This window comes from Tachysurus fulvidraco, chromosome 18 (genome assembly GCF_022655615.1).
Source record: "Tachysurus fulvidraco isolate hzauxx_2018 chromosome 18, HZAU_PFXX_2.0, whole genome shotgun sequence".
In the NCBI taxonomy this organism is placed as follows: domain Eukaryota; kingdom Metazoa; phylum Chordata; class Actinopteri; order Siluriformes; family Bagridae; genus Tachysurus; species Tachysurus fulvidraco.
Window position 1 is genome coordinate 14,336,319 of NC_062535.1, and position 21,682 is coordinate 14,358,000.

Here is a 21,682-nt window from a genome sequence, read left to right on the forward strand (position 1 = left end):
TGGAGCAACGACTAGTGTTAAACGCAGGGAAATGTGGAAGGCCACAAGGGTCAAAACCAATGAGAGGTTACAACTCATAAATGTACATCCGGGAAAAAGACACTGTAAAGGACCTTAGCTACTGCTCTCTAAGACACTTTACTTTGCTGTGTCATGCACTACAGTGCACCTCGCCACTTTAAAATGGAGAATATATTTTTATACTAGGTACTATGTGCAATATACCTAGCTCAATAATGCATGCATTCAAATAACCAAGTCATTACACTTACTTTAAATCATGTTTTTTTTTTTAATCGTCTTTTTTAACTCAATACAACGTTTAGATGTCTAGAGTCTGACTCGTAACCCGAAGGTTGTGGGTTCGAGTCTCGGGCCGGCCGCGACTGAGGTGCCCTTGAGCAAGGCACCGAACCCCCCAACTGCTCCCCGGGCGCCGCAGCATAAATGGCTGCCCACTGCTCCGGGTGTGTGTGTTCACGGTGTGTGTGTGTTCACTGCTGTGTGTGTGTTCACTGCTGTGTGTGTGTGCACTTTGGATGGGTTAAATGCAGAGAACGAATTCTGAGTATGGGTCACCGTACTTAGCCGTATGTCACATCACATCACTTCACTGTTATTAATATCAAGTCAATATGGCCGCTGGCTCTGTAAACAGTGTAAAGTTTTTTTTCTCTAAATTTAAGTTTACAATATTTTTATATTTGTGAAATATTTCCTTTAGATTCCTAATATACAGACACAATACTTGTTTAAATCTATAACACTGTGCATATTAATCATTGTTTTGTGAAGGCAATCATCAACGTTAAAGTTATCACTAAGGTTAGCCAGCTAGCTTGTTGCTAACAGTGATTTCAGTCGGAAAATGTTTCAGGCATCTTTGAAGCTCATTAGTTGAACATCACCAATAGTACATTTTAATTATAAATATCTAATTATGGATATGCATTATAATAAATATATAATTATGGATATATAGATGTCCATTCACACTTCTCTGTACTTTTTTTTTTGCAAAAACCCGACGTTCATGCCTTTATGGCAGAAAGGCTGCTGACACAGAAATCCAGTAAAGGACATCAAATAATTTCTCAATTTATATTTTAAATACTTTGACACAAATACTATGTTTATCAGAGGCAAGGATTAAAACATGAAAATAGGTGACAACTGGAGCAGCTAATCCAGGAAAGAGTGTTTGTATATTCAGCACACGTAATAGCATGTAGGCTAATATTAATGGGCTTGTTCATAACACGGTCAGCACATTTATTTAAGTAAAGTATTTGTTCGTTTGTGTGTGTGTGTGTGTGTGTGTGTGTGTGTGTGTGTGTGTGTGTGTGTGTGTGTGTGTGTGTGTGTGTGTACTGTCTAAGTTATTGCATTAGCATTAGACTGTATTAAAAACATGATTAAATTTATTTGTTTTTGTATTTGTTCTCGGCGATAGTCATATTACTGATATTAAACCTGTGTGGGATCTGAAGAAAAAATATCTACAATCTCAAACTGACCTGTGGCCAAACCTTAAATTATGTGGTGACAAATCAAGAGTTGAACTCAGGCGTTTTGGGAGCATATGGCTGTCCATAGCATAATGCCCCAGGCTTGTTTGGGTGTGCCATGTGAAAGTTTATTGTTTAGATTAATAAGATCTGTCCTCCATTTCATGCTTAAATACAAGGTATATTAAGGCGTGTATATATATATATATAATATACAATATATATAGTATGAGCAAACTTCATGTTATAAGCAGGCATTCGTAATGTATCCCAACTCCTTCACTGGCTCCTTAGCTGTGTGTGTTTTACTCATTTCATTTGTCTATGTCATTTGTTCATGTTTAATTATTTTGCTGATCCAAATAGACAACAAAACATCTGGTGCAAATTAAAATTAGAATTTCATTTTCTTAGTGTTAGTTTATGTTACAATTGTATGTTTGGAATTAAAGGTAGAAATAATGTAGAAATCATGTAGGAATGAGTGTGGAAATCATGTCCTATTGTTGAGGAACCAAAAATAACCTGTGGTATAAAAAGTTACAGTTACAAAACACTGACAGTGGAGAATCCTTCAATATAAGGAAGATTAAATAAACGACTCCTTACATTTTATTTATTAATAATAGTTTTTAAATTTGTGTATTATTAGTAGTAGTTCTAGTCGTAGCCTTAGATCAGACCTGAGGTGTCCAATCTTTTTTTACAAAGGGTCAGTGTGAGTGCATGTTTTCAGTCCAATCACGCAAAACCAAGTCACATCTTAACCCTGTTCAATCAGTTGAGCTTGGTTTCAGTTGCATATGACCCACACCAAATACACACTCTACCAATTTACATCCATATCTACAGTGCCATCATATCAAACTGTTTATATGCTGTTTTACACACTGTTTTTGCTCTTTGCACATGCTGTCTCACATTTCAGTTGATTGCTATTTTGCACAATGCTTTACAATGCCCCGTATAACTGCTGCTATAATACTGTGTTCATTCCTGTATTTCAGGAATACACATGATATTGATTGAACATACAGTATTTGCTCTGGTCTGTGCTGTTTTTGTATATAGTCTTTTGTGTATTGTCTTGTATTGTTTGTTTGCACTGTCTTTTGTCCTGCACTTTCTGTTGCACTGTTTGCACCAGGTTGCACAGATGCACTTTATGTATCTAGGACTAACTTACTTAAGTGTTTATAGCTCTGTCTTTGTTCTATGTAGCACCGTGATCCTGGAAAAACTTTGTCTTACTGTGTACTGCATCAATTATATATATTTGAAATGACAAAAAAAGCTTCTTGACTCTTGAGTTGACTCGGGTGAAAACCTGCCCCATACCTTCCCTTTCGGGATAAGAGTTTTGCACCCCTGGATCACACATGGATCACTGGCCAAATACAGTACGTTCCTTGTAAAGGAGTTTTAACTGGACAACTGTATAGTTGGAATGATCCAGTCTCAGTATTTCAGTAGAAGTGATCAGATTTAGTGTTTTGGTCTGATTCGGATCATGATTAGGTCTGAATCTGGTAGTAGTAGTAGTATGTGATATTAAGAGTGTTAATTTAGAGACCTGGGTCTGATTTGAACACATTAGCACCACTGTACTGTGTGTAATTACACAAAGACCTGTTGATTAATCCGGTTTCTTCTGACCCCTAGTGTTTGGGTAAAGCAAACACACAGAACAGAACAGTGAGCCAGATCCAGAAATGTGTGTTGAGCATCATCCCTCTCTCTCTCTCTCTCTCTCTCTCTCTCTCTCTCTCTCTCTCTCTCTCTCTCTCTCTCTCTGTCTCTCTCTAGTTGCTTTCTCTCTCTCTCTGTCTCTCTCTAGTTGCCTTCTCTCTTGCTCTCTCTCTAGTTGCATTCTCTCTCTCTCTCTCGCTCTCTCTCTCTCTCTCACTCTCTCTCTCTCTCTGTGACCTTGCATGGGTGCAGTCTCCTCAATCACTTAATCATCTACAAGCCAATACAGCAGTCCATGGACTGTCCGTTGGCGAGGACCTAAAGAACATTTCTACAACATTGGGCGCTGAGAACTGAAGAGTTGATTAAAGAAAGTTCTTGGTCTGACTTCGGATTTTTGGACAGTTCTATTTCCTCAACATCAAAACGCACGTGTTTTGTTTTGTTTTTTGTTGACCGGATTGAGCTTCATGAGCGCTATAGCTCACCTCGAGCCTTGACGACGCGGTGCGCACCGGACGAATTTCTTTCTTTTTCTCTCTCTCTCTTTTCTTTCCTGACGCGCGCGCGTTGCCTGTTTCTCTGCAGTACGAGCAGATCACAACGCGTCTCGGCGCGTGCCCATGCGGACGCCGCGGATTGGCTCCGAGCGTCTCGGCGGCGGCGGTTCGCGTGCGTCCGGTTCTCGTGAACGGCTCGCGTCCGCGCCGCTGACATGCAGTCCTTAATCTCACCGGTGACCAAAGCGATCTTGGTTGCCTTGTTCATCTTCGCCATCTTGCTTATCCTCTACGTTATCCTGTGGTACATATGTCGTGACGTGGACTGCGACCACGGCATCTGATCGGCATCCTTATTTTTCTGGAGGACGCGAGCCGCCGTGGGAACGGGGATGACCCCGCCGTGGTGAGTGCACCGTTCACATTCTGCCACCAACACATGAGTGCATGCCAAATCAGAACAGCTCAGAACCAAAAACCCCAGATTTAATCATATTTCATATATTTTATTGTGTACGCATGTGTGCGCTTTAATGATCATTTATTGCACGGTACGTCCTTTTGAGCTCGCGCAACATTTTTCCCACATGTTGCTGCAAGCCAGGCAAAACAACAGGGTCAGGGACATTTGTTCCATTGCAACAAAATATTCCCCCAAATCTATATTCTAGAGACATGCATTTATTTATTTTTAAGCTGCATGATGAGAAGCAGTGCGCGCGCTTTTGATGCAGCTTGATCATAAAGTTAACCACGAGCTTCTTCTTCTGTGCCAAGTGTGCGTTCCTACAGGTGACAAGAGGTCGATGCTGGTAAAAGTGGACCGCAAACCTATAGGACATCCATTGCTTTTGCGCACAGCATAATACAAAAACAATAAATTATCCCAGGATTTGAAAGCTTGTGTACCTTTCCCACTTCTTATTAGTATTCTAAGGTTCATGGAAGCGCACTAAATATTGGCATTGGCATTGGCATTGCCATGGTGCATACGCATGGCACAATTTTATACTATGTGGTCCTGTAGTATTATATTCTGTACAGAAAGAAAAAGAAATCCCCGCACCATCAGATAAACCGGGTTTGTTTTTCCCTCCTCACATTGATTTGTTTCCCCTTCACGCTGGAGAAAACGTTGAACGCTGTGACTCACCGATTTTTAATCCTCGCGCTATGAACGTGAGGAGAATCGCAAACGCGCTTTCGCACGCGCTTCATGTAGGCTACGTCTGCGCGTGAGTTAGCGGACAAAGCTGTGCGACCCGGCGCGTGAGTCTGGAACGGACATCAGTGCATCACTACGCACGCCACATCACAACGCAGCACAACACAACACAGCACACCAGAGCGCAGCACAGAGCGCAAATACAACCGGGAATGCGCATAGATTTTGCGCCGTGAAGGACGAATAGAGGGCACGCAAAAAGGAATTGCGCCCGTTTCTGCGCCATTATGCTCGTTTTGCTTGACAACTGTGCAAAATGAACTGGTGCACTGGTGAGTTTGGGGTCTAAAAAAAAAGCAAGTGAATCAGCAGTTGTTATAGTTTTGGGTTTTTTTTCTCTTCTTGCTCGTGTACCCTGGAGTTGTGTTCCTTCTGTTTGTGCTATTGGAAATGCGTTCTGACAGGAAGCCTTTAGATGCAAACAAACTCTGAGGGGGAGAGATGCGACAGCTGTTGTGCCATAAAGCATTGACAAAGTGTGCGTGTGTGTGTGTATGCGAGATGTCTGGCGGGCATGCGGTTCTGAGAAGCACTGCTCGTGAGTCATGACCAAGGTCAGCCTTGAAAACCACACGCTCACGTCCGACTGAAATAAGGTTTTGGAAAGGTGAGATATGTTACAGAAGACCAACGAAGCGCACAAATATTTACAGCACCGCGTATCTTCACAAAGATAGAGCTTTATCACCTGGGCAAAGGGCTAGCATTGCTCTTCGTCTAAACAATAATATAAAATGTGCATCATTTCAGCTTGACAGTCCTAACCCCTGTAAATGATTCATCTCCCAACTTCGGAGCAGCATCTCGCAGGTGTATTTCAGCATCCACTGTGACAGCTTTAAGCATCTGGTCTTCAGATAACACCTCCCTGTCACGGCAAGACCTGAGAGCAATCTCCCAAGGAAAATCCCTGTTTGCAGAATTCTATTCAGACACGAGGGGATCTGAGGTTGCTTCGGCTCCCGTGCACAGTGTGGGAATTTGATTTCTGCAGTCTCCTTGGGGCTTTCTCCCTACAGTTTAACGGCTCTTCATTACGCACTCAGTGAAATAAAGTGGGATATCTAAGCCACAACCAGAGGCGGTGAATCCTTTAGCAAAGACTTGCACTAAGAACTAAGGCATTTTTTCTTTTCTTTTTTTGTTCATTTGTTTACACGAATATCAGCTGATACCAGATAAGGAACTGTTACTACTGTATGCAGAACCTAATAATCCGTCAAGCCTTAACACTGGTTTTTAATCGTGTTCATCGGTAGTTCAGTTTAACATCAGATTACATATAATCTACAATCCTGAACAATTTAGAACTCTTAAAGGTGCTTGGGTTGTCACTTTTTGTAGAACCGCACAACAGAGTGTTTCTCTAGAACCCTTTTAGGAGGCTGAGAACCTTTAAGAAGCTCTTTATTTTACACCTAGAAGGTATTTGGAATTAAGAAGAAAATAATTACAGTATTCTGGACTCCTAGAAATGAAGGTTCTTCAAGGGTTCATCGATTGATTAATTAGACGTTGCTAGCTTAATGAAATCCTGTTCTTCTTAGAACCCTTTGTAAGAGTAAAACAGAGAAACAATCCAAGAACACTGTCATGATTTGTAGAGCCTTTTGGAACCTACAGTATACGGTACCTCCAGATTCTCAAACTCCACGAGAGTCCTAGATCTTTATTTATTGAATTTGAAGCCACTATGTTCCCAATACCAGCTGCTTCCACACCCACATTTGGCACATCCTCAGTGGTTCCAGTTCTCTGGTGCTCTAACCCCAGCTTTCCTCCAAAACTGACATATGTCAAAATAAATACAGTAGGCATTTTGGTGATAAATAAAGAGAATTATAGTCAAGTCAACCATATATAGCTGTTGCAGTACACAGTGAAATGAGACAACGTTTCTCCAGGATCATGGTGCTACATAAAACAAGGACAGGGCTAAGGACTTAGTAAATAGTCCACATTTACATTTACATTTACAGCATTTAGCAGATGCCCTTATCCAGAGCAACTTACATTTTTTTTATCTCATTTTTTTTTTTTTTAATAAAAAACATAAAGTCCAACTGTGCAACCTGGTGCAAACAGTGCAGGACAAGACAGACAAGAAAGTGGAGAACAATACAAATAAGACAGACAAGACAGTGCAGGACAAGACAGACAAGACAGTATATAAAAAAGACTCCCAGAGAGCAGGATGGTCTGAGGCTGAGATGTGCATAAGAATTAGGATCCAGTGGAAACACTTGGTACAACAAAGACCACAATCATTTAACACATTTTATAGCATTCATTCATCCTTCAAAAAGGATGAGTCCGATCCTGGGGTGGTTTAAATGACTAATTCCTTTCTATTTTGGTACCATAGCCATAGAATTTAACGTGAAATTAGCGCAAAACAAAACTAACTGAGTGGACAGGATCGGGCAGAATTCTTTTGGGAGATGGAGTGGGTTTTAAAAAAGCAGTCCACTTGTCTGAAGGTTGTTATTTCCATTATTTCACATTTGCTTTCAGGGTGAATGACAACGTATGAGTGGTGCACGAACAAATAGCATTTTATTTTCATCTGAGTCTTCTCGAGTGGTAGAGCGGGAAAGCATTATGGCACTGCATGCAAAGGCAGGGTTGAAGATGCAGAGGGAAGTAAGTGATAGAAAATGGCAGCTCGCAAATCTGCCCGATCTTGTGCTGGAGGTAATGAAATTAAGGTTTGTGTCTTTTTTTAAGAGAAAACAGAATACGAGATCTTTTCATTAAATTACAAGGTGGGTGAAGAGAAAATAGAAACTTCCTTTGCTTTTTTCCTTGTCGTTATGGTCTCTGTGTGTTCATATATCTCTCACATACCAGCCTCCCTTTAACAGTCTTCTTCTTCTTTATGCATGACAGGGTTGATGACATTTTTTTCTGATTTGTCTGTATAAAATGCAACCATCATGGCACATCAGATATCACTCTGTCACTGAGAGATTCGATACAAATACAAATTGATGCCACAGTCAACGATGGCCATGAGTCCAAGAGAGCGTAATTGGCTCTGCTTTCTAGGTAGGAATGGATGGCATTACACTCATCCCTGTCGATCACCCAGTCACATGAAAACCTCATCTTATCTAATTTGGACTTTGAAATATTTTAAGAGTCTTAAGAGCATCATTGCTTCTTTACGAAGGCATGGAATTAGTCTTTTCTTCATATCGTCAGCCGAAGGAAAAGCACCATTGCCGCCTTCATCATGCCAGAGATAATTACTTAATCACTTAGCATTTTATTGATTTCCTTACAAGACATGATCACAGCAGGTGGCTCTTGGAAAATGGGACGTCTGGAGAACGAGCTTGCCAAATGTCTAGCTAATACAAATTAGGAAAGCTTGCTGAAATTTCTTATTTTTTCTAAGTTGGAACCTGGAATGGGCTGAAAGTGTTTAACCTGGGATCGTATCCAAAATTGTGAGGTGGAGCTCAATGCTAATTATCACAATAAAACAGGCTGTCTGAAATTGGGCCAACCAAAAAGTCCAGACCAGTAGGAGAATGCCCGGTCTTGTCTGAGCTCGGACGATTCAGGGCTGGTTCGTACTTGGATTGGAGATTGCAATAGATATACCAGGTGCTGGAAGTTAGAGCAGTGGTAGCTCAACTGTTAAGTAAACTGCTTAGAATGTTCAAGATCAAAGTTTCAAGCCCTAATCTCTGCTAAGCTGGTCATTGAACAAGATGCTTGACCCAAGCTGCTCCAGGCTTTAAGTATCATGCCAAAAACCCAAAGATGAGCTTGTGGCTTGAATGTACAGAAGTAAACAGTGGGGAAAGGTAAGAGCTTTTAAAAGCACCCAAATGGGTTTTGCAGGGTGCCAACATGCCTGACTTATCTAGTCGTCATTCTTACAGCCATTGTAATCGATTCTCATTTAGAAACCCACACTTTCAGGTTGCACCTTTCTAAATCCAGACGACAGGATCATTGTTGGTAAAATAAGTCAAAATTCATTCATTCGTTCATTCATTTTCTACCACTTATCCGAACTTCTCGGGTCACGTGGAGCCTGTGCCTATCTCAGGCGTCATCGGGCATCAAGGAAGGATACACCCTGGACGAGTGCCAACCCATCTCAGGGCACACACACACTCTCATTCACTCACGCAATCATAAGTCAAAATTCTACTGATAAAATAAAAATATTAGCATCATGCTTTAACCATGATTCTTACCTAAATGAATCCAATTAATCCAAGCCTGCACACTCATATGTGGAAAAAGAATTTCACTGTAAAATAGGACAAAATCAGTCTTTATGTAGTCCATTGATTCCCAGAGCCTACAGAAATATACAACAGTAGCATTTTGAATGATTTTGTCATTCAATTTTGAATTTCTACGTTCATTATTTTCCAATAACAGCCAATTGTTTTATCCCTCTCTTTATTCCTACCTTATGGCACTGCATAACAAACATCTCTGGCACCGAAGCACTGACACCTTAAAGAGTCCGTCCCCGAATACAAAATAAACCAAAGCTTATTGAAAATGTCACACTATCTACAACTACACATGGTTTCTTTTCTTTCTTTTCTTTTTTTTTTTAGGATTTAATGTGAACTGTCTGCGATACAAACCCCGTGTTAGTTGTGACTCTAGAAGCAAATAACAATAAAGCGTGCGATTAAAACCTTCTGACCTTTTCGAAACCTTTTGACCAATCAGAATCAAGAATTCAGCAGCGCTGTGGTATGAAATATAAACAAGTACCTTATATCCGTATTGTTTCCTTGTATGTAGCTTCTTGTGTATGTGTTTTTTTGTCTTTGGCGGGAAATGAGTTTTTTTTAGAAATCTGCTTTTCCTAGTGCTGTAATAATTTCATTGCTTACAATAACACAGTTAGGGGACTTCTTGTAGGAAAACAGAAATTTGTCCTCCCCCATCTCATTACCCATTCTGGCTGTTGGTCTGTCTGATTGCTTTGTGAATTGAATTTGTTAGAGAAACCATTCTGGTTGATTTACTTTAGTGATCCCTTAGAGGATGAATTTTTTTCCTTCAAATAGCTTAATGTGGAAGTAGAGCATGGTACAGCCTTGCGTTTACATAAGAGTAGTAGGGTTATGGCAGTCATGGTACCTGAACTCACAATTGCATTTAGGTACAAGCCCATTGGATTTATCATTGGGTTTAGCATTTAGCATTAGGTTTACTGTACAATATTTCAGTTGTTTGCTGTTTTTGCACAATCCTATACATTATCTCTATATCCTACATTATCCTATACATTATCTCAGGGACCCTGCTGCTGAGAAACTGTGTTCATTCTAGTATTACTGCACGCAATATTGTCTGAACATACAGTATTTACACCGATCGGCGCTGTTTCTGTTTATTGCCTTTTGTGTATTGTCTTTTTTTTTGTATTGTTTTGTAACTTTTTGTCTGCACTGTCTTTTGTCCTGCACTGTCTTGTCTGTCTTGTTTTCTTGTCCTGCACATGTGGCTAGGACTATTTACTAAGTCCTGTTTTATGTAGCACCATCCTGGAGAATACTGCAACAGCTATATATGGTTGAAATGACAATAAAAGCTTCTTCTTGACTTCTTGACTTGGCAAGCAGGATGCTAAGAATGGGGGCTTAATAGACCACTGCTTTGTGTACAAGTCACATAAAGGGGTCCATTACCAGAGCAGCACTTGTACACTCTATGGCCAAAAATATGTGGACCCCTGACTATTACATCTTGTTTAGCTTGTTGGACATCCTTTGTCCAAAACCAGGCATTAATATAGACCAGCCATTCTACAGTGTTTTTATCTGTAGAGATGGCATAGCGGTGTGCTTTGTACATGATTTTATACCCCCATAGGCTTGGATTATTCTGTATTGTTTAATTGTAAGTAAAAATTGAATTATGTAAGAAACAGCCATGACCAGGCTGTAGCGAGGTTCCTCTCACACCTACACAACATTACATATAAAGGTACTTAAATGGTTCTTGGTCAGAATAATGTCTCTATAAAGAAACTTTTTTTTGGGGGGGAAAGTTCAATGTTTCCATTACACGATAGGTTCTTTGTTGTGGTTCTTTGTTTTTTTTAGACTATAAAAATATTCTATATGGCATTAAAGAAAAAAAGAAGCCTCTTTTAACATCCCTTAACTGGAAGGTTGTTTTGAGAACCAAAAATGCTTCTTCTATGACTTCGGTGGGAAAACTCCGTTTTTTTTTGTTCTCTGTACCTTTATTTTCTAAGAGAAAGATAGATAGATAGATAGATAGATAGATAGATAGATAGATAGATAGATAGATAGATAGATAGATAGATAGATAGATAGATAGATAGATAGAACTTTATTGTCATTGCATTGTATAGGTACACAGCAATGAAATGCAGTTTGGCATCTACCAGAAGTGCAAAATGTAGCAGTCATGCAGAAGGTCAGATAAATATCTAGCATATTTACAGCAAGTGGTATGTATATATATATATATATATATATATATATATATATATATATATATATATATATATATATATATATATATATATATATATATATATATACGTGATATACGTGATATACGTGTGTGTGTGTGTGTGTGTGTGTGTGTGTGTGTGTGTGTGTGTGTGTGTAAACATTAAATAAATACTACATAAATTTATCTAAGTCTATCGAATTGAAGAGGAATGTGCAGGGTGAAGATGATTTATTTGACGTTGTTACCATAATGACACCAATAATACACACAATAATACCAACGATACCCCAGAATTCAGAGCTGTTATAAAAACATAAAGATATTACTTCAGTTGAACAAACTTGAAAATATAATCCTATTATATTATATTATATTATGGTATTAAATGTTTCTCCTCCAGTCAATACAGGTTTGTGTTTATAGTTCAAAAATATAAATGATACACATCTTTTTGCAGAAAAAAAACACTCATTTTTAGTATCTATCTATCTATCTATCTATCTATCTATCTATCTATCTATCTATCTATCTATCTATCTATCTATCTATCTATCTATCTATCTACCTTTATTATACAGTATACCAAATACCTTTATAGTCCCTAAGCAAGTGCGCTTATTAAGTAAAGTATAGCAGGGTTTAAGCACCCTACATAGTGCACTGTGTCTCTAAAGCGGAATCATTTAGGACGCGGCCGTTTCCAGGTCGGACTGTAAACAGTGAGACACTCACTGATCGCCAAAGCGCATGGTGTCACAGAGCGCAATGTGGCGGCTGCTCGCCTTCATCCTGCCGGTAATCAGGCTTTATTTCATCGGTGTCAAAGTGCTCATCTACCAGCTACTCCACAGATCCTTCACTTTACCAGGTTAGAGGGGCTTAAAACCGTCCACGGAGGTTTATTATTATTATTATTATTATTATTATTATTATTATTATTGTTGTTGTTGTTGTTGTTGTTCTTGTTGTTATTGTTGTTGTTGTTCTTGTTGTTGTTGTTGTTGTTGTTATCATCATCATTATTATTATTGTTATCATTATTGTTGTTGTTGTTATTGTTTACATCCTGTTGCTTTACTTCATAAAGAGCAGAAAGTTCAGAAGAAGAATGATCACGTGGTTGTTTTTGTTTTGTTTTGGTTTGTTTTGTTTATTCTGTAAACTTGCCTAGCTTGTCTCTTATATGTCACAATATTCCCTACAAAGTGAAAAGCCACGACACAACGAATGAATGATAGAATCTATTGTTTTAAGAAAAAAAGGAATTTTATTTATTCGTAGGTGTGTATCGTTGATTATGAGCCATAATTAGATTGCGTTTTTATGATCAGTGTTAGAAACCCTAAGTGCTTCGGGCTTATCAGTACACGTCCACGTAGGGAGCGAGAAACTTTTTGGACTTTGAACTTTTGACTAAAAAAATCTGAAATCCCGTCTGTGCAACGTTCAGCATGATATAATCATCAGTACAGCGTGAGTCTGAGTTTTTTCAGGGTTTTCAGGTTTCTTTCCATTTCCCAAGAAACATTGGGTTGAATTGGATGTTCTTGATTGCGTTTGTGTGTGCGTGTGTGTGTGCGTGTGTGTGTGTGCGTGTGCGTGTGTGTGTGTGTGTGTGCGTGTGCGTGTGCGTGTGTGTGTGTGTGTGTGTGTGTGTGTGTGTGTGTGTGTGTGATGTATGAATGACCTGGTGTCCCATCCAGGGTTTACTCCTGAGAGTAAAGAGCCTGACATCCTGAATAAGACCAAGCTGAGCTTTCGGTGATGATGGTGGCTTGAAGATTTAGGTCCTGTGCTTATGCGTAATCGTATGGGTATCATGAGTAATATTGTATATATAAAACACTGAAAAAAGTAAGACACAGAAGAAGAATCAGTGGTGTATTTTATTCCTCTTCAACCACAGCAATGCACCGTTTTCAAAGCCATCATACATTTTTCCAACATGTCCAAATTTCTTCTTTGTTTATGGATATTTTGGATATTTCCACAATGTTCCTTTCATCTTCATTTGAGCAAAACTGCTCTTTAAAGCTCTTGTTTCTTGTTTCTCTTTAAAGCTCGGTTGGAAATGAAGGTCAGACAATGTGAAATCATTTTTCTGCAGTATTTGGGGTAAAAGGAAAAAGCTCCTACTGTGTCGTAGCCATTATTGCGTGAACAACCTCTCACCCAAATGCTGAAGAAATATGCAGTTAAGCTGATTAAGTCTCTAAGGGAACAAATGTCTTTTGGTGACATTTTGTACTTTTTTCTTTCGTCACCCAGGACATAAGATGCAAACTGAAAGCTGAAGAAACTGATTTTGGATAAGTGTTAGGTGGCATGCGGGGATTACACGTGCTGCACAATGGACTCTTATTCACACGCATTAGTCAGAGGAGAAAAACAGAACTAGCTGGTCACGGCGATCCATCAGCACAGGAAGCTACAGTATCTGACAGAAGTCAGTACACCCCTCACGTTTTTGTAAATATTTTATTATATCTTTTCATGTGACAACACTGAAGAAATGACACTGTGCTACAATGTAAAGTAGTAAGTGTAAAGCTCGGATAACAGTGTAAACTTGCCGTCCCCTCAAAATAACTCCGCACACAGCCATTAATGTCTAAACCCCTTGTCACAAAAGTGACTACACCTCTAAGTGAAAATATCCAAATTGGGCCCAATTAGTCATTTTCTCTCCCCGGTGTCATGTGACTCGTTAGTGTTACAAGGGCTCAGGTGTAAATGGGGAGCAGGTGTGTTAAACTTGGTGTTATCGCTCTCACTCTCCCATACTGGTCACTGGAAGTTCAACATGGCATCTCATGGCAAGGAACTCTGAGGATCTGAAAAAAAGAATTGTTGCTCTACATAAAGATGGAGTAGGCTATAAGAAGATTGCCAAGACCCTGAAACTGAGCTGCAGCACGGTGGCCAAGACGATATACCTGTTTAACAGGACAGGCCTCGCCACGGTCGACCGAAGAAGTTGACTGCACATGGTCAGCGTCATGTCCAGAGGTTGTGTTTGGGAAATATACATATGAACGCTGCCAGCATTGCTGCAGAGGTTGAAGGGGTGGGGGGTCAACCTGTCAGTGCTCAGACCGTACTCCACACACACTGCATCAAATTGGTCTGCATGGCTGTCGTCCCAGAAGGAAGCCTCTACTAAAGATGATGCACAAGAAAGCCCGCAAACAGTTTGCTGGAGACAAGCAGACTAAGGACATGGATTACTGGAACCATGTCCTGTGGTTTGATGAGACCAAGATAAACTTATTTAGTTCAGATGGTGTCAAGCCTGTGTGGCGGCATCCAGGTGAGGAATACAAAGACAAGTGTGTCCTGCCTCCAGTCAAGCATGGTGGTTGAAGTGTCATGGTCTGGGGCTGCATGAGTGCTGCCAGCACTGTGGAGCTACAGGTCATTGAGGGACCCATAAATGCCAGCATGTACTGTGACATACTGAAGCAGAGCGTGATCCCTTCCCTTCAGAGAGCAATTTGGACATTTTCACTCAGAGGTGTATTCTCTTTTGTGGCCAGCAGTTTAGACATCAATGGCTGTGTGTCGAGTTATTTTGAGTGGACAGCAAATTAACACTGTTATACAAGCTGTACACTTATATTGTAGCAAAGTGTCATTTCTTCAGTGTTGTCACATGAAAAGATATAATAAAATATTTACAAAAATGTGAGGGGGGTACTTACTTCTGTCAGATACTGTATTTGTGACTCCATCCTGTTGCGGTATAGATGGGAGTAGAATAACTCGATCTCCGCAGACCTACCTTTGATATGGTGTGAGATATCCAATTATCACCGAACAACAGAGCATTCTTTAACTCGAGTTTAGACTTGCCTTACTCATGAAATGTTGTCCCCGAGCACTGCGGACACGCTCTGATTTGTGTTGCATAGATGTCTGGCTCGGAGCTGACAAACCGACGCATGAGCGCTGAACCGTGTTTATACCACAACCGTGCTGTTTATTCGTGAATCAGATCGGTCAAATCACAGGTTGTATGTTAATGCACTCGTTAATACTCCACTGTAATAAACAGATCAAAAACGTTTTTTTTTGTGTGCAAATAATAAAAAAATTAAGTAAAAACAATTCATTGTTTAGAGTTTTTATGCTAGGATGTAATTATTTAGTAAAACTTCTAGTTAAGGAGTCTCCAGTGTCAACGATGCTGCTTTCACACGTACAGCGACTGCCGGCTTCCCGTGACGAGATGTTAGCGTGTCCAGTGTCAGGACAGAGTTGAGGACAGTTGAACTTTCCTCGTGATGGACAGCATGAGATCCGTGGGAAAGCGCTAACACTGCTTTTCCGTCATCTCGTCTCTTGTGATATGATGCGGGATGTGGTAGCCTAGTGGTTAAGGTGTTGGGCTACCAATCGGAAGGTTGTCCACCAAACTGCCACTGCTGGGCCCCTGAGCAAGGCCCTTAACCCTCAATTGCTCAGTTGTACAAAAATGAGATAAAATGTGAGTCGCTCTGGATAAGGGCGTCTGCTAAATGCTGTAAATGTAAATGATACAGTATAAACTGCTGATATTTTATACACACACTCAAGATCTAACCTGCAGAACGTTTCAATTTATCGACAGGAAAACTTTTTACCGAATACTTGTTGATCCACCCACTAATCAGAATTGTTACCATGGCAACCAGTAGTAGGAATGGAACACCCACTAACAATTTTATGGTACAGCGAGTAGAGACTTGCAGCAATGAAGTGTAAGATATAGAGGAGTATATGCTTTTAAGTTTTTCCATAACATGACAAACTCTTTGTATTTTGTCGTCTTCATGAGAGAGAATGAAAAAAGCGACACCGCTGAAGTAATGACATCGAGGTTTCTTGCTGTTATAACGTAAGTGTGACTTTGCACGTGGATGATCTACAACATTAAATGCAACTGTACTTGGTTAGAAAATACCGGTGATCGATAAACAAAATTTGTCTATTAGTGTCGGCAAATCGCTGAGGTATAAGAGGAATAAAAATTGCTGAGGTATAAGAGGAATAAAGATTGCTGAGGTATAAGAGGAATAAAGATTGCTGAGGTATAAGAGGAATAAAGATTGCTGAGGTATAAGAGGAATAAAGATTGCTGAGGTATAAGAGGAATAAAGATCGCTGAGGTATAAGAGGAATAAAGATCGCTGAGGTATAAGAGGAATAAAGATCGCTGAGGTATAAGAGGAATAAAAATCGCTGAGGTATAAGAGGAATAAAAATCGCTGAGGTATAAGAGGAATAAAACGCTTTGTCGTTCATAACTTCTGATAACAGGATGTCCCTCAGCGTCTTCTTCATCACTTAGAGCTCAGCTTCGTTTAGAATTTGTAGTTTTATTTTTATTGTTTCTCCACACATTCATTGGTAATGAACTCAGTACACAATTCTGTTCCACTTCAGGCTGTGCTTAAGTTTCACAATATCAAAATAAATCCATCTCTATGCGTAAATCTAGGGTAAGTGAAAACTGTGTAGAAATCAAATGAAATATCGATTCATCATATTAGGATGATTATCCTGTGATGATGAATAAAAAGCTGTTTAAAGCTCAGAAACATTAAAAGCGTCTTAGGAACTTTATTCGATTTGATCCACGCTGTGAAACGTCATTTCACAAATGTAATCAAATTAATCCTGGTTACTGATCCAGCTAAAGGAAGTGAAAACCTGTCATATTTTATGGATTTTTCTGATGATGGTTTGGTTTTGATGATGTTATTTAACCCTTTTTACAAATACACTGCAGTTTCATTCTCCTGCTGGAAGGGAAACTGACTCATGGGGCCTTTTCAATCAGTGTAAACAAATGAATGACTGTCTGGCTGTGAGACTGATGTATAATGAGTCAGGACTCTTGTCTTTCGGTGTGAGACGTGTGTTTTTACCCCTGTTGTTAATCTTACACTGAGGTTTAGTGGTTGATGATAAACACCTTCAAATTTTAGATGTTTATGAACAAGAACTTGGAGAAATGGGTTTGATATCAACATCAACATTTACTTTGAAGATACAAACATTTTTTTATTATTATTATTATTATTATTATTATTATTATTATTATTATTATTATTATTATTATTATTATTAATAATAATTAATTTATTTATTTATTTACTTACTTACTTACTTACTTACTTTTTTATGAATGTATGTGGCTACTTTTATATTAATCACCAATGTGGAGTGAAACATGACAAAGACGATCAATACTGAACAGGGTTATAACCAAACAGGCACAAAATTGTGTGAATATTTTAAATGAAACTTCCAAAACTTGATATTCAGTTTTGGCATAAAGCATTAAAATTTTACTCAGAATCTCAGTGTCACAAACTTTATTCCTCGACTGTACATCCTGGCTTCAGCTACTGTTTCCAGTTTGACCCTAAAATCTCATTGAGACGACGCCTACTGCATGATTCTTTTTGAATGATGCAATGTTAGACACACACACACACACACACACACACACACACACACACACACACACACACACACACACACACACACACACACTTTTCAGTTCCTTTTGCAGAAGTCCCAGTGAGATGGACACTGTGTCCTTCGCCAGGAAGCCAGAAAGCAGCATCATTTTTCCTCTTAATGTTTTTTTTTTTTTTATCTTTTGATCCTTTTCCCCTGAATCAGTTTTGCCCAGGCAGAATGGGAGGGTTGCCATAGTGACGGGAGGAGCCAGAGGAATGGGCTATGAAACATCTCGACACCTGGCGAGCCTGGGCACGCATGTGGTCATCGGTAAAACATCACACTCACTCACTCTAATCTCACAGTCTCTCACATCCGACATGTGTGTCTAGGACATGCCCTTTTCACTAGTCAGTGCACTGTGGACTTTTTGGCAATAATTCTAATAAATCTAAAATGCTGTCCTTCCTATAGTAAAAGCATATTCAGGGACTGTACACTAGACATTAAAATAAAAAGATTAACAAAAAAATCTAACTTGATAGACACAGGAGGAAATGAGGATTAAAGCTGAATGTTAACAACAGATTAACAACAACAACTTTAACCACTTTGCTCCCAACAGATGGAATTCATTCATTCATGAATTCAGATATGCACTTAATCGTAGCTCTCTCAAGTAGGTACTCATTATGGAGTGTGAAAAAAAGTATTTTTATTTTTCTGTCATTTTAAATCTGGTCTTAGTCTTGACTGAGAGCTTGTTTTCTTTTAATTTCCCACAAAGAAAGTTTAAGAAGAAGAAACAAACTAATCACTGTATAAAACCAAAACAACGCAGAGAAACTAAAGCAAAGGCTTGGCCTCTGATACAGTTCGGTAATTTCCGGTCTCAAGAATCGACTTGGATTGGACCCCCTTAAGACTCGATCTCAACTTGGACTGGACCACCTTAAGACTCAATCACGACTTGGCCTGGACCCCCTTAAGACTCTATCACGACTTGGACTGGACCTCTCCTAAGACTCGATCACGACTTGGACTGGACCTCCCCTAAGACTCTATCTCGACTTGGACTGGACCCCCTTAAGACTCTATCTTGACTTGGACTGGACCCCCTTAAGACTCTATCATGACTTGGACTGGACCCCCCTAAGACTCTATCTCGACTTGGACTGGACCCCCTTAAGACTCTATCTTGACTTGGACTGGACCCCCTTAAGACTATCTCTATTTGGACTGGACCCCCTTAAGACTCTATCTCGACTTGGACTGGACCCCCTTAAGACTCTATCTCTATTTGGACTGGACCCCCTTAAGACTCGATCTCTATTTGGACTAGACCCCTTAAGACTATATCTCGACTTGGACTGGACCCCCTTAAGACTCGATCCCAACTTGGACTAGACCTCCTTAAGACTCGATCCCAACTTGGACTAGACCCCCTTAAGACTCTATCTCTATTTGGACTAGACCCCCTTAAGACTCTATCCCAACTTGGACGAGACCCTCTAAGACTCAATCTAAGGTTGTTTCTGTTAGTCTGTAAGTTTAAATCTTTAAAATGTTTAAAAAGTTTACAAGTTGTATGTTAAGGTTTACTAGCTGTAAATAGTTAGAGTAGTTTAATAGAGCTGATTTAACGCTTGTAGTGAGAATGATGAACAGTTTCATTTTTGCAGTGTCAAAAGTATTTGGTCTAATTCACATTATTAACTATATTACCATTTAGCATTATCATTAAAGTACTATTGCAAAACCTTGTATTCTTTATAGCCATTGTAGTTGTAGCTGATTTAGTTGTTGTTACTGTTGTTGGAGTTACTCTTGTTGTTGAAGCTGTTGTTGTCGTAGTTGTTGTGTTGTAGTTACGGCTGTTGGAGTTGTAGTTCTTGTTGTAGTTGATGTACTCGAATTTGTTATTTTTGTTGTAGTTGTTGTTTTTGTTGTAGCTGTAGTTGTTGCTGTTACTGTTATTGTTGTTGTTATTGTTGTTGTAGCTGTAGTTGTTGCAGTTACTGTTATTGTTGTTGTTATTGTTGTTGTAGCTGTAGTTGTTGCAGTTACTGTTATTGTTGTTGTTATTCTTGTTGTATCTGTAGTTGTTGCAGATAATGTTGTTGCTATTGTAGTTGTCAATGTTGTAGCTGATGTTATTATTTTTGTTGTTGTTGTTATTGTTAACGTTGTAGTGAAAGTGAAGTTACAGCTTTGAAAGTGACAGAAGCACATACTTGTTAAAAAGGCCAATTGCTGACATGGTGACATTTTCAGCAAGGACTTGTTTACTTAACATTTTTTTGAAAAACATCTCCAGTGTCTGCGGTTTGTAACAATCAGAGCTGTTAAAAAGCTGTAAGTTGAAGTCTTTAGGACAGAGGATTGTGTACGGCGGCTATAATGCAAGAGATTTTATCTACCTGATCTGAAGTTAGTGACCTATTTTCATTCACACGCAGGATATTGTGTCAATGCTGGTTATCTCCCTAGGTCAGAAGTGCACACTGCAGCATTTAGTGTTTATCCTGGACTACAGTCTAACACAGGTTTGTTCATCAATATGACAAATGTGTTAAAAAAGCGAAAAACAAATTTAGGACTGGAGTTATACACACCAGATGATTGTTCTGAAAAATCCAGCCAATGTGAGAGAGGGTTTCGATAACATAAGGTGAAAAACATTGTAGAAATCTAACAAGGGTCTGTGCATGAACTATTTATTTCCTCTCCTCACCTGTTCATTTTAAAGTAGAGAGAGAGGGGGGGGGTGCACTGCAGATTTTTATGTTCATTTCATATTCTTTAACAACAGGAAGTACCCCCTTGAGGTTTTAAGCTAATGCACTTGGGACTTCACATTAAAACCCATAAAGCAAAGTCAAACTCTTGCCATGAAAAGTCATAAAACAGTAAAAATAATTTATTCAATGATACAATGTAGTTCTTTGTTAAAAGATTCAAAATTTTTCTCCAAACTTCCAATTGTTTCGTCAAACCCAGTAACGATCCTTATCTGGGCCTTATCTGTTTTTCTCTGAATAGCCTATTGCAGTAACATATAGACATAACATATAGTTCACTTTTATCCTTATTTTTTTCTACATATTTTTTTTACTATGTGGAAACATTTTAAAATGTATTTATTTAGTTTTCAGTATTGTGTCTGAAATCCTTCTGATCTTTTTTTGTTTGGAATTTTAAAAATTTATAATTCAATAATATATTATACAGTGTCTATATATATATATATGGAATGTAACTTTCAGATGTTTTTAGTTGTTTTTTGTTTTTTTATTCTTTACTTATTTTTCAATTTGTATTTTGATTTTGATTGAAAAAAAGGACAAAAACAGGCAAAACATCAAAACTAATTAATAATTGATCAAAATACATGGGTAATTTTTACAAACAAAGTGTATGTATGTATGTATGTATGTATGTTGATTTTTTTGAGTGGTTAGAGCTTTTGGGGGGGGGCACGGTAGCTTGGTGGTTAGCACGTTCGCCTCACAGCTCCAGGGTCGGGGGTTCGATTCCCGCCTTGTGTGTGTGTAGTTTGCATGTTCTCCCCGTGCCTCGGGGGTTTCCTCCGGGTACTCCGGTTTCCTCCCCCGGGCCAAAGACATGCATGGTAGGTTGATTGGCATCTCTGGAAAATTGTCTGTAGTGTGTGTGAGTGTGTGAGTGAATGAGAGTGTGTGTGTGCCCTGTGATGGGTTGGTACTCCGTCCAGGGTGTATCCTGCCTCGATGCCCGATGACGCCTGAGATAGGCAGAGGCTCCCCATGACCCGAGGTAGTTCGGATAAGCGGTAGAAAATTAATGAATAAATAAAA

The 21,682-nt window shown here is 39.2% G+C and overlaps 1 protein-coding gene across 5 annotated transcripts in view; it reads left to right on the plus strand.

Moving 5' to 3' along the window:
* Positions 1 to 3,470: 3,470 nt before the first annotated feature.
* The window catches only part of dhrsx (dehydrogenase/reductase (SDR family) X-linked), a 48,846-nt gene continuing 30,634 nt past the window's right edge, over positions 3,471 to 21,682 (plus strand). For 2 of the 5 annotated variants that reach the window (XM_047803379.1, XM_027161729.2), the window contains exons 1-2: positions 12,107 to 12,264; positions 18,069 to 18,176. In XM_047803379.1, coding sequence (XP_047659335.1) covers positions 12,144 to 12,264; positions 18,069 to 18,176 — 229 coding nt within the window. In that variant the 5' untranslated portion in view covers positions 12,107 to 12,143. Of the gene's footprint in view, positions 4,104 to 12,105; positions 12,265 to 18,068; positions 18,177 to 21,682 lie in introns of those variants that run through there. The other 3 variants (XM_027161749.2, XM_027161719.2, XM_027161739.2) reach the window with 3 other exon arrangements.